Source organism: Canis aureus, chromosome 35, assembly GCF_053574225.1.
Source record: "Canis aureus isolate CA01 chromosome 35, VMU_Caureus_v.1.0, whole genome shotgun sequence".
NCBI lineage: Eukaryota > Metazoa > Chordata > Mammalia > Carnivora > Canidae > Canis > Canis aureus.
Genome location: NC_135645.1, coordinates 5,794,912 through 5,808,353, shown reverse-complemented (window position 1 = coordinate 5,808,353; position 13,442 = coordinate 5,794,912). Strand labels below are relative to the sequence as shown.

The 13,442-nt window shown below is 36.6% G+C and overlaps 1 protein-coding gene across 5 annotated transcripts in view; it reads right to left on the bottom strand.

The window, feature by feature from the left end:
• The window catches only part of KPNA1 (karyopherin subunit alpha 1), a 70,630-nt gene that overhangs the window by 19,261 nt on the left and 37,927 nt on the right, over positions 1-13,442 (bottom strand). For all 5 annotated transcript variants that reach the window (XM_077884425.1, XM_077884427.1, XM_077884428.1 and 2 more), the window contains 5 exons: positions 12,248-12,347; positions 8,998-9,092; positions 2,273-2,404; positions 819-907; positions 380-479 (listed from right to left, as the gene is read on the bottom strand). In XM_077884425.1, coding sequence (XP_077740551.1) covers positions 380-479; positions 819-907; positions 2,273-2,404; positions 8,998-9,092; positions 12,248-12,347 — 516 coding nt within the window. The remainder of the gene's footprint in view (positions 1-379; positions 480-818; positions 908-2,272; positions 2,405-8,997; positions 9,093-12,247; positions 12,348-13,442) is intronic.

Below are 13,442 nucleotides of genomic sequence, written 5' to 3'. Positions count from 1 at the left end.
ACTTTAATGAGGTGGTCATAGACCAAGGAAAATAATTTCAGAGACTGAAGAATATACCAGTTCTCAGAGTGAGATTCCTTGTTGAAACAAACTTTCACAGGTGGTAAAGCTAAGAAATTCTGTGTTTTAGATACTTTGCTATGAACAAAAAATGCTAGGTTTTAAGATTCATTCAGAGCTTTGTACACAGTCGGTGAATATTTATCCCAAATTACACAAAAACAAACAACGAAAAACCCTATTTCTCTAGATAAAATTAAACATTAAACAGTTAAAATCCTAACATTTTAAATTTTATGAAAAATTATAATCCTTCTGTTCACATTAATATTTATCGAGTTCTACCTTGTCTGCCCATTTCCCACAGCATTATCCTTACCTTTGCAAATTCTGGAGGTGGACTTTTCCCTCTACAGAGATTAGACAAAGCCCATACTGCATTCCGGGTCATGGTCAGGCGGTTTTGCTTTGAAAATAACCTGTAAGCATGATGATACAATGGTAAACTCTGTAATGGATATTAATTATCTCATAGCATATGATAAATACTAAACCTAATGTTACTGATAAACATGTCTTTAAATAGCTTTTCTCCAGAATAATAAAGTTGAATTAATTCTAACAGCACCAATTCAGAATTTTGGCCCTAGAGTAAGATAGAGTCCCTGAAGAAATGATCTGAACAAGTTAGTAGGAAAATATCTGTAATGAAAAATAACAGAAAATCCAAAACAATTTCTAAAGATGTACTGCTTTCTGAGGAACTTTCTATATTTCTACTACTCAAAAAATAGTAGTAATAATAGAAACAAACTTACTGCAGAAGTGGGGGAAGAATATTGCAGTCTAAGACATAGTCCCTGCACATGGTACTATCTCCAGCAATGTTGCCAAGAGCCCAGACTGCCTGTGAAAGAATTATTCATTAATGATAGGCTGTGTAGTGTAATTCTCTCATAATTCTTTCAGGAAAGATGCCAAAATACCACAATAACTCTTAACAAAATTATATAGCAATTAATCAACATATACAGGCATGAACTATTAACACTTCTAAGTTCATTATCAGGGAATCAAATGCAGTAGTTGTAGGACTGGGGAAAGACTTAAAATATTATAACGTGGACATATGAACACTCATGGTATAAGCTTATTAAAGGTAGGAACCAGTTCTTATACATATTCTTTACCTCAGGGGACTCCACCCCTAAGTAACATTCCATACACCCCTTGGTACAGAGCAGAGATTCAAATGGCTTATCAGTCTCTGATAAAAATGTATTCTAAGCTTGCTTACAAAAGAAAACAGTGAACAAAGAATTTAAGAGCAATCAAAATGCAGAAAGCTGTTAAACTTCTGGGGGTAACGGATATATTATCTTGACTGTGATGGTTTCACAGGTAAATACATATGTCAAAACTTATCAAATGGTACATTTTAAATATATGCAGTTTTCTGTATGTAAATTATACCTCATTTAAGCAGAAGAAAATCCTGCTCATTTAGCATTGACTTCTATTTACGAATTTTATAAAGTCTGCAGTAATAAAAAATTCACGTTTTCTAGCTCTTTTTCTGCATAAAAGTAGCAAAGACCTATTACTTCAGTCAATGCTAGAGATCCCACAAGTAAAAGCTCCGTAACTACTTACGTGGTCTACTACTAAGGCTGGGGCACCTGGCTGGCTTATTTGGTTAAGCGTCCAGCTCTGATTTTGGCTTAGGTCATGATCTCAGGGTCATGCCCCTTGTCAGGCTCCACACTCAGCGGGGAGTCGGCCTGATATTCTTTCTCTCTCTTCTCTCTCCCCCTTCCTATTATCCCCTCCCCCTGCTCATATGCACTCTCCAAAATAAATAAATAAATATTAAAATTTAAAAAGTATATAGGGCTTGGGGCACCTAGCTGGCTCAGTTGGTGGAGCATGCAAGTCTTGATCTCAGGGTTCTAAGTTCAAGACCCACACTGGGTATACAGATTACCTAAAAAATAAAATCTTTAAAAAATAATAATAAAATAAAAATAAAATGTATATATAGCACTTAAAAAAATTTCAGGGTTACAAGGGGAAAATGGTTTTATGTTTCCAGAAGAGATGCTGCCTACATTCACTATGAAATATTCCCTTCTGGTTAGATTTCTATAACACTCTCTGTGATGAACCACGGATCACCACGGCCAGGTGGTGAAACTGAGGCCCTAAATGTAGGACCAAAGGAAAAAATGGTATTCTTTCACCTGTTTCTCTTTGCTTCATTTTTTTTTTTTACCTGCTCCTGGACATCTTCAAATTCTGAGCTGAGCAACTCTATGAAGATAGGCACAGCTCCTGCCTGAATCACAATCCGGGTCTGAAGAGAATTCCCTGAAGCAATATTTGTCAATACCCAAGCTGATTCAAACTATAAAAATAAAAATAATTTTATTATCTTATTAGCATTTAATAGCTTGTTTTTAGCTATAACAATAAGGTTTTCTGTATATGAAGAAAAGAATATGAAATCATTATTTGCACATAATTATCAGATGGATTCTGGTATCAATTTTAAATGGAGAATTCCCAGTAGAAATACCTCAATCTAGAAGAATATTCTGGATGTCTCAAATTTCAGACCGAAGTAGAACTGACATTAAGACCAAAAAAGAATGAGGGACTGCTTCATATGCTGATATAGTGATCTCCCAAAAAAACAAATTAAAAAAAAGCCTAACTCTACATTAAGATAACTTCATATATTTTCTAAAAAGGCTAAGAAGGAATATATGCATTAATTTACTTATGGTATAGAATATCTCTGGAAGGCGTCACAAAAAATCATAAATAGTCGTTACCTATATAGAGAGGTAGGGGTGAATGGGAAACCTCTCATCATAAAACCTTATGTACTATCCTTTGGCCTTAAACCATATTATCTAATACAAAATACTTCTATAGGGTGAAGTAAAAAGCAGAGAGGATGTTAATGTAAAATGTTTAAGACACAAGCACACTGAAAAAGGTAACAGATATTTTAAATAACTGAGCCAAAAGGAGTTAACTCGCATTCAATTAATAGAAATGGCAACTTCAGAGCATAAGAGCTTCTGACAAAATGAGAGGGCTCCAAATTAAGGTGCAGAGGTTAAGACTTTTTTTTTAAGAACATTCTTAAAGGTTGATAAACTGGTAAACAGAAGGTATGAAGGAAATCATGGCCAACAAAAAGTATACTATTTTAGTAATCTGCCCATCTCTACAATAATTTGACTCTGTAGCCTAAAATGAAGAAATCCAAGAATGAACTCTTAAAGTTCTATTTACTTAGGAGTTCTTATTAAACTATAATTTGTCACATGACAGCTGCCTTTCAGTTAACCCAAAAGCTTTCTGAGTCATGTGACAAACTAAATCATTAATCACTGGAGTTGCAGGGAGGAAGGCAGAGGACATGGGATGACCATATGATTAGCATAGTCTAAAGCCATGTGAATGACAGCAAATTCACAGAAGACACTTAAAGAAAGGGATGTTCCAAGAAACCTATAAATGTGACATACACAAATGAGATACAGTACAGCCTAAATGGACAATGATATTATGGCAACCAGGAGGACCAGACCAGGAGCACCACTGTTAAAGGGAAAATATTTTCTTTTAGGTAACTTTGTTAAGAGTTCAAGAGACTTCTAAATCTGAGGATCACAAAATAAAAACTCCATCTCATATCTCCATAATTAAATCACTCCTGAAACCAGCGCTCTAATCCTTTTCAATCTGTCTGAACTGAAACTTTACATTTATTCAGTACTTTATATCTTCAAAGTATTACTCACATATGTTCCTCACAACATCCCAGAGAAGTGTGGCTTTTGCAGTTTATGACTGAGGAAACCATGAGAAAAATATCCAACAATCTAATAATTTATGTTATGCAGCCATTCAAAGAGACCTAGATTACAGCGTCCCAATCGAGTATACTTAGAAGTCCAGCCAGTCTCCTCTCAGACACACACCTGTAACACTGACAAGAATCTTTCAATTGCTTGGAGTTTTGCTATTTAGGGCAAAAAATTTCAAATAATGATATGCCAAAGATATGCCAGATTATTTAGAAGATGCTAAAAACAGTTCACCTATAATGTAGCTTCCTTTGCTTTCTAGGAAAACTAACTAGCAGAGTTAAAATTGATTAACAGAGATAGATAATATAAATACAAAAGCAAACCTTTCTGCCAGAGGACAGGCTCCAAGCTGAACAAAGAGTCATCAGATACCAAAGACACCAAGCCAAAGGAATGAGAACTATGAAGAATGAGTGAGATGGGTATACATACCAGTCTACATCTAAGAGAAAATAGACTGTGGTGAGATTTTGATGTAAATAAAATGGTAACAATGACCTGTGTAGGTGAAGGCTTGTTAAAGAATTATCAATGAGAAAAAATTATAATACTCATTGCTGCCAGAGTTCAAACTGCTCTTTATCTGATGAGGTTTAATACAGGGGTCTCACAGGAAACGAGAAGGAATTCCAGATGCTACTGAAGAGAATGAAATGGCAAAACAAAGTGACAATGAATAGGAAAATATAATAAGCTAAACATGGATGGAAAAAAATTGGAAATTAGGATATCTGAAAAAAGAAGAATGTACCAGAGTTATGTTTATTACTAAGAAGTACACAGTGATGACAACCTCTGAAAACAAGATTCAGGGCCTCACTTGGTAAGAACAGAAATCAGAAAGCATCAGAGACAGAGACAGATAAGTAACTTATAACCAGAGAGCTGCTGAAATTCATAATCTGCATGAACAAGGCATTCTCTCTCTCTCTCACACACACACACACACACATACTGATTACTTTGATGTTTACCTTATAAAAACTCATCAGATGCCCATCTGTGTATTGTGTGAAATGTACATATGTAGGTAGGAGGGAGGGAGGAAGGAAGGGAGGGAGGGAGAGAGGGAGGGAGGGAGGGAGGAAACTTCCCCTCATACAGGCCCCTGTTAAAGTGCTAAAAGAAACAACTTTCAAATGTGTTTAATATGTATGTTTTTAAGAAACTGATGGTACTTCAAACTATGTAACCTCTCTTTCACTGAGTTTTGCTTTCAGTGTTGTAATGTTTCAGCCTTGGGTCCCAGATTAGAATTTAACATGCAAGAGAGCTATGAAATGTGAAAGTCCAGAGTTGACAGCAAAAACAAATGGCCAGAAAAAGTAATTTAAGTAACCACGAGATTCAAAAAAATCAGTAATACGATGGGTAAAATCTAAGAAATGCTATCACTTGAAAATAAATGGTAGCCAGAATAATTATAATCCTTTCTCCCTCTATTTTGTTTTAAACTACCATATTCTGAATGTTCTAAGAATGGTACCATGCGAGGAAAACAACCTGTCATGCTGTGATTGCTTATAAATTGTAATTCCACTATTACTTTTCACTGTCCAGACTTGCTAAATAAGGCTGGAGTTGAAATCTGAAGGTCACACTGAAGATTTGGTATTTTCTCTCTTCCCTTTCTCAGTCTCTACCTTCTGGTGCTCAGTTCCTTAAGTAAGGAAAATGAGAATCCAAAGCTGAAGTACTTCTGACCTCCTATCAAGTTTCCCACTCCAGGTTGAGGTACGCCTGGTTCCCTTTCTCCATTTGGATCAGGACTCTGTTGCTGGCCACTTTGCCGGGTCCACTCTGGTTCCTAGCAAATGCCAGGCTCACCTGGAGAGCAAGTGAAAAGAGAGGCTCACATCAGAAAAATAAACCCAGATATCAAACTCTGCAGAGAACAGTGCCTGAGTCATCTGAGCAACCTTTCAAGAAAGGTAGAGGGATCAATGAGGATGGGAAAAGACACAAGAGGATGAAGGCTTACTGCAGTTTATCCCATTAAGCTTTTCTATGGGACAAGAAGGGCAAGAATGGGGAAACTAAACCAATTTAATTTAAATTTACAGTTTTAAGAGTACTTAATGAATGGAACTAGGGTGCAATTTACTTATTTCTAGCTATTTTCATAAAAAGCTTCTATAAGAAGTTTGAGAATGCATCTCAGCACTGCAAAGGACAGTACAATTGTACATGCTGGGCCTAGACTCAAAAAACCAAACAAAGTAGGCCCACGGAATATACCATAAGGCAGACCAATCTTGTATCAAAGGTTCAGATATGACTGAGGCCTTCATGTCACTGAGCTGGAGAATGCTCTTAGTTAGAGGACACTGTTGCCAAAATCCTAGATTCCATCCCTGTTCATCTTATTTGAAGGGAGATGAGTATCTGGGTAGCACTGCCCAAAGCAGACATTGTTATCTCCTTGGCATGAGGTACCTCACTGATTTGGGCACAAGGAGAGTCAGAAAGTAAGTCAAGAGACCCTTCACTAGGATTCATAGTTCTTTATGAAATGAAGGGATTAAGTTTGTCCACAGAATTTATCAGTGAGTTGAGCTATTATTATGACTATATATTATTACTCTCTTTCCAGAAGAGAAATGGCAAAAGCCCCATTCCAAAAACACACTATTCAAATTTCTAGGAAGCAGGCAGGAGTATCAGGGACAACTTACATCCTAATGCTCTCTAAGAAGATAGAGGAAGGAGTACCCTCCAAGCTTCCCAGAGCATGTCTAATTATAAGAGCACGAAGTCTCCCGGCTCTAGTGTCTCCCTCAATATAGTTGCTTCTCCTGCTTCTGGACTGGTTGATGTTACCCACTAGCCACATTAGAGAGAGAACAACACCATGCTTAAAATGTACACAGAAGAAAAGCTGGGGATGATGACCTTTAAATAATAAACAGGGTGGTTATTTCTCAGTCTTTGGATAGCTAAGTTGAAAATCATGAGATGGTCGCTTCTAGAGGAATCATTTCTCAATCTTCCAGCCTGATTGTTTGCACAAGGGTGGAAACCTCAGAATTTAGATAGAAGCATATTAGAGATTTCCAAAGGCTTTCATCTTCAGAAGATCAAGCTCTAGGATTACAGAATCAAAAATGATGTAGAATTTACACATGGGAGCCAGGAGAGGGCACTGTCTGAGAGAACACACTGCACTCTTTAGGGAGTATTGGAAAATGTGGAGATGGGGAAAGATCCGTTTCTCTTTTTTCATTTTAGGCCTAGGAGGTTATACCATTATTCTTTAATACATTAAGGAACCGGACCTCTGTGACCACCTATTTAAAATGGCTAGATCCAGGAGAAAATTCAGTATCTCTCAACCACTCTCATTGTCAGAAATAGGACAAAAACATATGTTCACATAAACAATGATAATTTTCCCTACCTCCCTCTTCCTACAAAGCTTTTCAAATGATAAACTGCAGTAAGGCTCTTCATTTGGTCCCTCTGGTTCTCTTGGCAGGTTGCTTAGGGCTCAGGCTTGGTACTCTGCAGTGTTGGTTGTCTGGATTTCCTTTTTTTTTTTTTTTTTTTCTGATAAAAGTCTCTTTCCTTGCTCTCTAGGTGAACCTGATTATTTTTCAGGTGTCCGATGATCCTGGCCTTAGACGGGGACCAGAATTACAATCCAAGAGGCAGCTAGCAAAACAGAATCTTAATTCAAATGAACTTGGGGATTAGTAAATTTCAAACTGGAGAAGAAAAACTGATGGGACATTGAAGTACTCTACCTTTTCTGGATTTCTTGTTTTTCTTCTGGAAAGAACTCATCACCGCAACAAAGAGAGTAAAAGGAGGAGAAAGATGGGGTGGGAGGAAAGGAGAGAAAATATCAAGACAAAGCATCAAGTCTTATGAATTGTCTACAATCCTCTGGACAGTAAAGAGCCTGGGGGCAGGGGTTATCATCACTTATAAAAATTGCCCCACTCTCCATAGCCTTAGAAAGTAAGGCAAAAACAAACAGGAGGGTGAAAATTACTTTACACTTAACTTGTTATTGGCAAATGTACTTGGAAAACTAACCTCATGTGTGATCTACTTTGCACCTAACCCATTTTTATAGTTATGGAATCTCTCGAAAGGGCCAGAGCCCTTCAGATTAGATACTACAAAAAACAATTTAGATACTAAAGGTACTAGTTAAAAGAGTAATGCAGAAACTGATTCAGTGGGTTACTACCAAGGAAATACAGCTACTAAAAAATTACCAGTTTACTAAAAATCCAACTTTATTCAGAAAGAAAAAGAAACCCAAAACAGTATTTTAAAACTTCCAGGTAACTACCAGGATGAGTAGTTGACAGCTATTTCTTTCCACTGTGAAAACTGTCCAATCGGGGCAGCCCCGGTGGCGCAGCGGTTTAGCGCCGCCTGCAGCCCGGGGTGTGATCCTGGAGACCCAGGATCGAGTCCCACATCGGGCTTCCTGCATGGAGCCTGCTTCTCCCTCTGCCTGTGTCTGCCTCTCTCTTCGCTCTCTCTGAATGAATAAGTAAATAAATCGTAAAAAAGAAAAAAAAAAAGAAAGAAAGAAAACTGTCAATCTAGAAGGTGAAGAATTTCCTCTTGGAACCTCTACATAATACAGTACCTGAGATAAACTAAATTAACCTAGTACCAAGCACCAACATTCATGACAAGGCTATCTCCTTGTCAGCTCTTGAGGATAAAGGGAAGGATTTAACTAGGATCAGGTTTGGGGATTAGTGAGTCTCTAATCTAGCCTCTGTTATACAGTCCTGCAAAGCCAACAAATATAATCTAAAAATCCTTCAAAACCAAATTTTACATAGCTCACCCTTAAATTCTATTTATAATGACTCCTCTACCACAGACAATTCCCTATCAAATAAGTATTATCCACAATCACCATAAAATAGTCCTTTTCATGACTAAAAATAACAAGAATTCTAAAGAGTAAAGCCAAGGGCCTTAGATGTTAACAGAGCTATCACAGCAGCTTGTAATGTGGTTGTCAGGAACAATGTACCAAAAACGAACCCCTTGTGTAAATTAACAGAAGTAACAAATCTGTATATAAAATTTAAGTTTGCAAAGGGAATTAAAATATGAGGCAAGAAATGAAAATGATTCGCACCTGCAGTGTACAGTTCTCTTTTCGTTTGAGGAACTCCACAAACCTGGCCACCACTCCCGGTGTGCTGATGACTTCATCAATAGGAGGATTAGGTTCTGTCTCCCCGTAAGATAAAAGGAAAGAAGAAAAATAATCCTTTCATTTCAATGCAAGGACTTTATTATCTCAAATTTACTTCATAATATCCCTCCCTCCATTTTAGCATCTCTTTCATGTTGAAAATCTAAAAAAAAAAAAAATGTAAAATTTAAAATGTAAAATTGAGTTCAATCACTTTGAGAGTAGGGTAGCTCACTTTGAGACTATTGTACCTTACCTTACAATAAGGTAAGCTTTAATGTGGAAATGATGAGCAGACTTCTCAAAAATTAACGTTATCGCCTCTACAACTTTAGAAAACTTAGGAAGTGGGGGAAAACCAAACACAACCATATTATTATTTCGGTACACTTCATTTAGCCCCATCTCTGTATATGGGTTTTTAGTCTTTCTGTTTAACAATAAGTTGCTTTAAGAAACTGCATTAGGTGACTGCATGTGCTTGCAGGATTTAATTTTACAGCAGTAGTGGTAAGTAGGAGCCAGCAAGAATTCATTAAAGATTATTTGCCAAATTAATCTCGTTTTTCATTTATGACAACAGAGTATCTTATAAATGAAATCATTCTAAGAATCTGTTGGGTAAATAGATAGAAAATGTCCTGAAAAATCGTATGGTAATTTCAGTGAGAGATCTGACGAAGTTCTTGATGACATTCATAGAGTGATGTAAGAAAAATGGCAGATGGATTACAGTACTTATTACCAGGGATTCTTAGCCAAGTCCATGGCTTTACTGAAAAACAAAAACAAAAAAGGTGACTAATAGTTCAGTATTATTTGGAGCAAGCTCTGATGACATGATCTTTGCCTGGTTCAACATTTTTATCAACCATTCAGATAACAATGATGATCATAATAAAGATTAGTTAAAATGACAGATTACAGAGCATGTAGGAAAAACAGTAAGCTGAAGTTAACAAGAAAACAACAGGGTTTAAAGCAGGATTTAGCAACTGAGTTTTTTAAAAAGCAACTTAAAAAAATTCTACATGAGGGACGACTGGGTGGCTCTGCCGCTGAGCATCTGCCTTCGGCTCAGATCATGATCCTGGGATCCCAGATCTTGTCCTACATTGGACTCCTGTGAAGAGCCTGCTTCTCCCTCTGCCTAGGTCTCTCCCTCTCTCTTTCTCTGTTACTCATGAATAAATAAACCTTAAAAACAAAAAAAAAGCTACATGATTTTAGAGACAAAACCTAAAAACAGTGCATGGAGAAAAGTTCTATGGAGTTTAGATGGCTACAAATACAGTGAAGCATTACTGTATTGTGACTACCAAAATAACTGATGCTATCTTGGAGTACATTATTGGAATGTGTAGTCTCAGGACAAGGAAGGCAATCTCTTCCCACACCTTAGGGTAATAAGAACACATCTAAAGTATTGTATTCCAGTTATCACATTTTTAAGAGGGATGGACAGCAAACTAGAATCCAGGCAGGAAAATAGTAGAGAGCAATGAAAGGTCCTAAAATGCCCCATAGTGTGAGCAAGCTGAAAAGAGACGGGAAAAGGGAAGCTATACATGATAATGGCCTTCAAATATTAATAAACTGTCATACAAAAACTGTAACTTTTGCTATGTCACACATTTTGTTATGTCTATATGTTAACAGAGCTTTCTATGCCAGGTACCTCAAAAGGGATATATTATCACTCATGACTCCAAAAAACTACACCTTACACATCTCCTGGGGGAGAGGGAGTCTGCTGTTTATTTAATGTCAGTGTTTATTATCGACATTTTAATGAGGTTCAGAGGTCCAGTTCTTTTCGCTTGTACAGAATTGGCAAAGGCCTAGTCTACTCTAATTATAGATAATTACCATGCCACCAATAAACTCATACTTAAATTTCAGTCATAAAATGATAATATTAAAACCAATAATCACTGATCTTTCAACTAATTTTTTTTTTTTTAATTTTTATTTATTTATGATAGTCACAGAGAGAGAAAGAGAGGCAGAGACACAGAGAGAAGCAGGCTCCATGCACCGGGAGCCGACGTGGGAATCGATCCCGGGTCTCCAGAATCGCGCCCTGGGCCAAAGGCAGGCGCCAAACCGCTGCGCCACCCAGGGATCCCTCAACTAATATTTTAAAAGATTTTCTTAGGGCACCTGTACCTGGCTGGTTCAGTCCATAGCATGTGACCCTTGATCTCAGGGTTGTGAGTTGAAGCCCCACACTGGTTGTAGAGATTACTTAAAAATAATAAAATCTTTTAAAAAACAACAAAAAGGCACCTGGATGGCTCCATTTTTTAGACATCTACCTTCAGCTCTGGTCATGATCCCAAGATCCTGGGAACGAGCCCTCTACCCCTCCTCCCTGCTCATGCTCTCTCTTTCTCACGCTCATTCTCTCTCAAATAAATAAATAAAACCTTTAAAATATATAAAATTAAATTTAAAAACAACAAAAAAACATTTTTCTTAAAAAAGAGTGGAGTTTCTCAATTTGAATTAACACGAATTACTGACTACTGTTCTTATCATTTTAAGGTCTTTTATCCGTGATCTGAAAAATAGATTATGGGAAAGTACTATTTTTTAAACTAAATGAAAAAATATACATTTGGCCCTTAAGCAATACAAAGGTTTGGGGGTGCCAATCCCCACACAGCTGAAAATCCTTGGGTAACTTTTGACTTCCCCAAAACCTAATTACTAATAGCCTACTGTTGACAGGAAACTTCACCAATAACAAACAGGCAATTAGCACATATTTTGTTATGTTACATGTATTATAAACTGTATTCTTACAATAAAGCTAGAGAAAAGAAAATACTAAGAAAATTATTAGGAAGAGAAAATACATTTATAGTACTGTACTGTATTTATTGAAAAAGATCTGCATTGTAAGTAGACCCGCACAGTTCAAGCGCTTTGTCATTTAAGGGTCAACTGTACTTTAACATATTTAGAACTTACCTTTTGTTTTTTTTTTTTTAATTTTTTTTTTTTATTTATTTATGATAGTCACAGAGAGAGAAAGAGAGAGAGGCAGAGACATAGGCAGAGGGAGAAGCAGGCTCCATGCACCGGGAGACCGATGTAGGAATTCGATCCCGGGTCTCCAGGATCGCGCCCTGGGCCAAAGGCAGGCGCCAAACCGCTGCGCCACCCAGGGATCCCCAGAACTCACCTTTTGAAAGCAGTTTTCTGAATTTCTGTGTTGCTGAAAGCTGTTGCTCTGGGCTATTGGAAAATATCATTTCGATCATGTCGGAAGTAATAACACCACCCTGGCAACACAAACAAAAAGCAAGTATGATAAAATTTTAACTTTAATTCAAAGGAAAACAAAGACAGTACAAGTTGTGGCCACATTATTAAATTAATCGTATTTATATCTAGAAAAGTTACACGAAAGATAATCTTTACACACAGAAGCATCTGAGATGATAAACAATGTGACAAAGACAAATACTGTCTATCGTTAAGAAGCTCATGACAACAAGAAAGTAATCTTAGTAGTAAATACTAACACAAGGAGTTCATTATTCTTCCTCCCTTCCTCATCACTTGGTTGGTTGTTCCTTGTCATTCAGACTACGTGTTAAGTTCTAGAGGAAGGCTCTTTATGACCTCCAAATCTAAAGCAGCTGCTCCATCTCTATCGCTCTATTTTGATCTATGCCAGCCCTTTCCACTATTAGATATTTTTCTCAGTTAAGTATTTACTGGCCAGGTTCCTGCAGTATAGTATAAGCTTCCTGAAAGCCAAAAACCCTGTCCATCTTACCATTCCATCATTGATGGTTGGCATACAGCAAACATTCAACAAATATTTATTGAATGAGTATAGATAGTATGAGTATACTCACAGAATCATAGATTTTAGCCATTATCAAATTCAACGGACTCCTAAATTTATCTAAAATTTCCATTTCTTTATAATAACTTTTTAGTTTTCCACTATTTTCTTGTTTTATGATAACTTTTCCATTCTCTTCAATAGAAGAGATTTCTCCTTGAAAAACACATATACGTGTATGTGTGTGTGTATGTGTGCGTATATATATGTACATATATGTGTGTGTAAATATATAATTAATTGACTACAATAAACTAGAAATCCAGAAAGGTATAATCCACATAAAGCATATTTTTATCTGCTTATGTAACCTCAAAAAAGTTGTGAAATGGGTTATAATAGAAAATTTCAACAACTGCGATGTGGAACCGATTTTGAAAATCATATAAACATGCCCACTTTGATAACTGGAATGAATAGCAAACTGGAATTTCCTTTAATGTATCCTTGTTATTTAACTTTTAAGGAATAATTTTATAATTATCTTTTTTGAAGTTTTAATCACTGATTTAATCCTTACAAT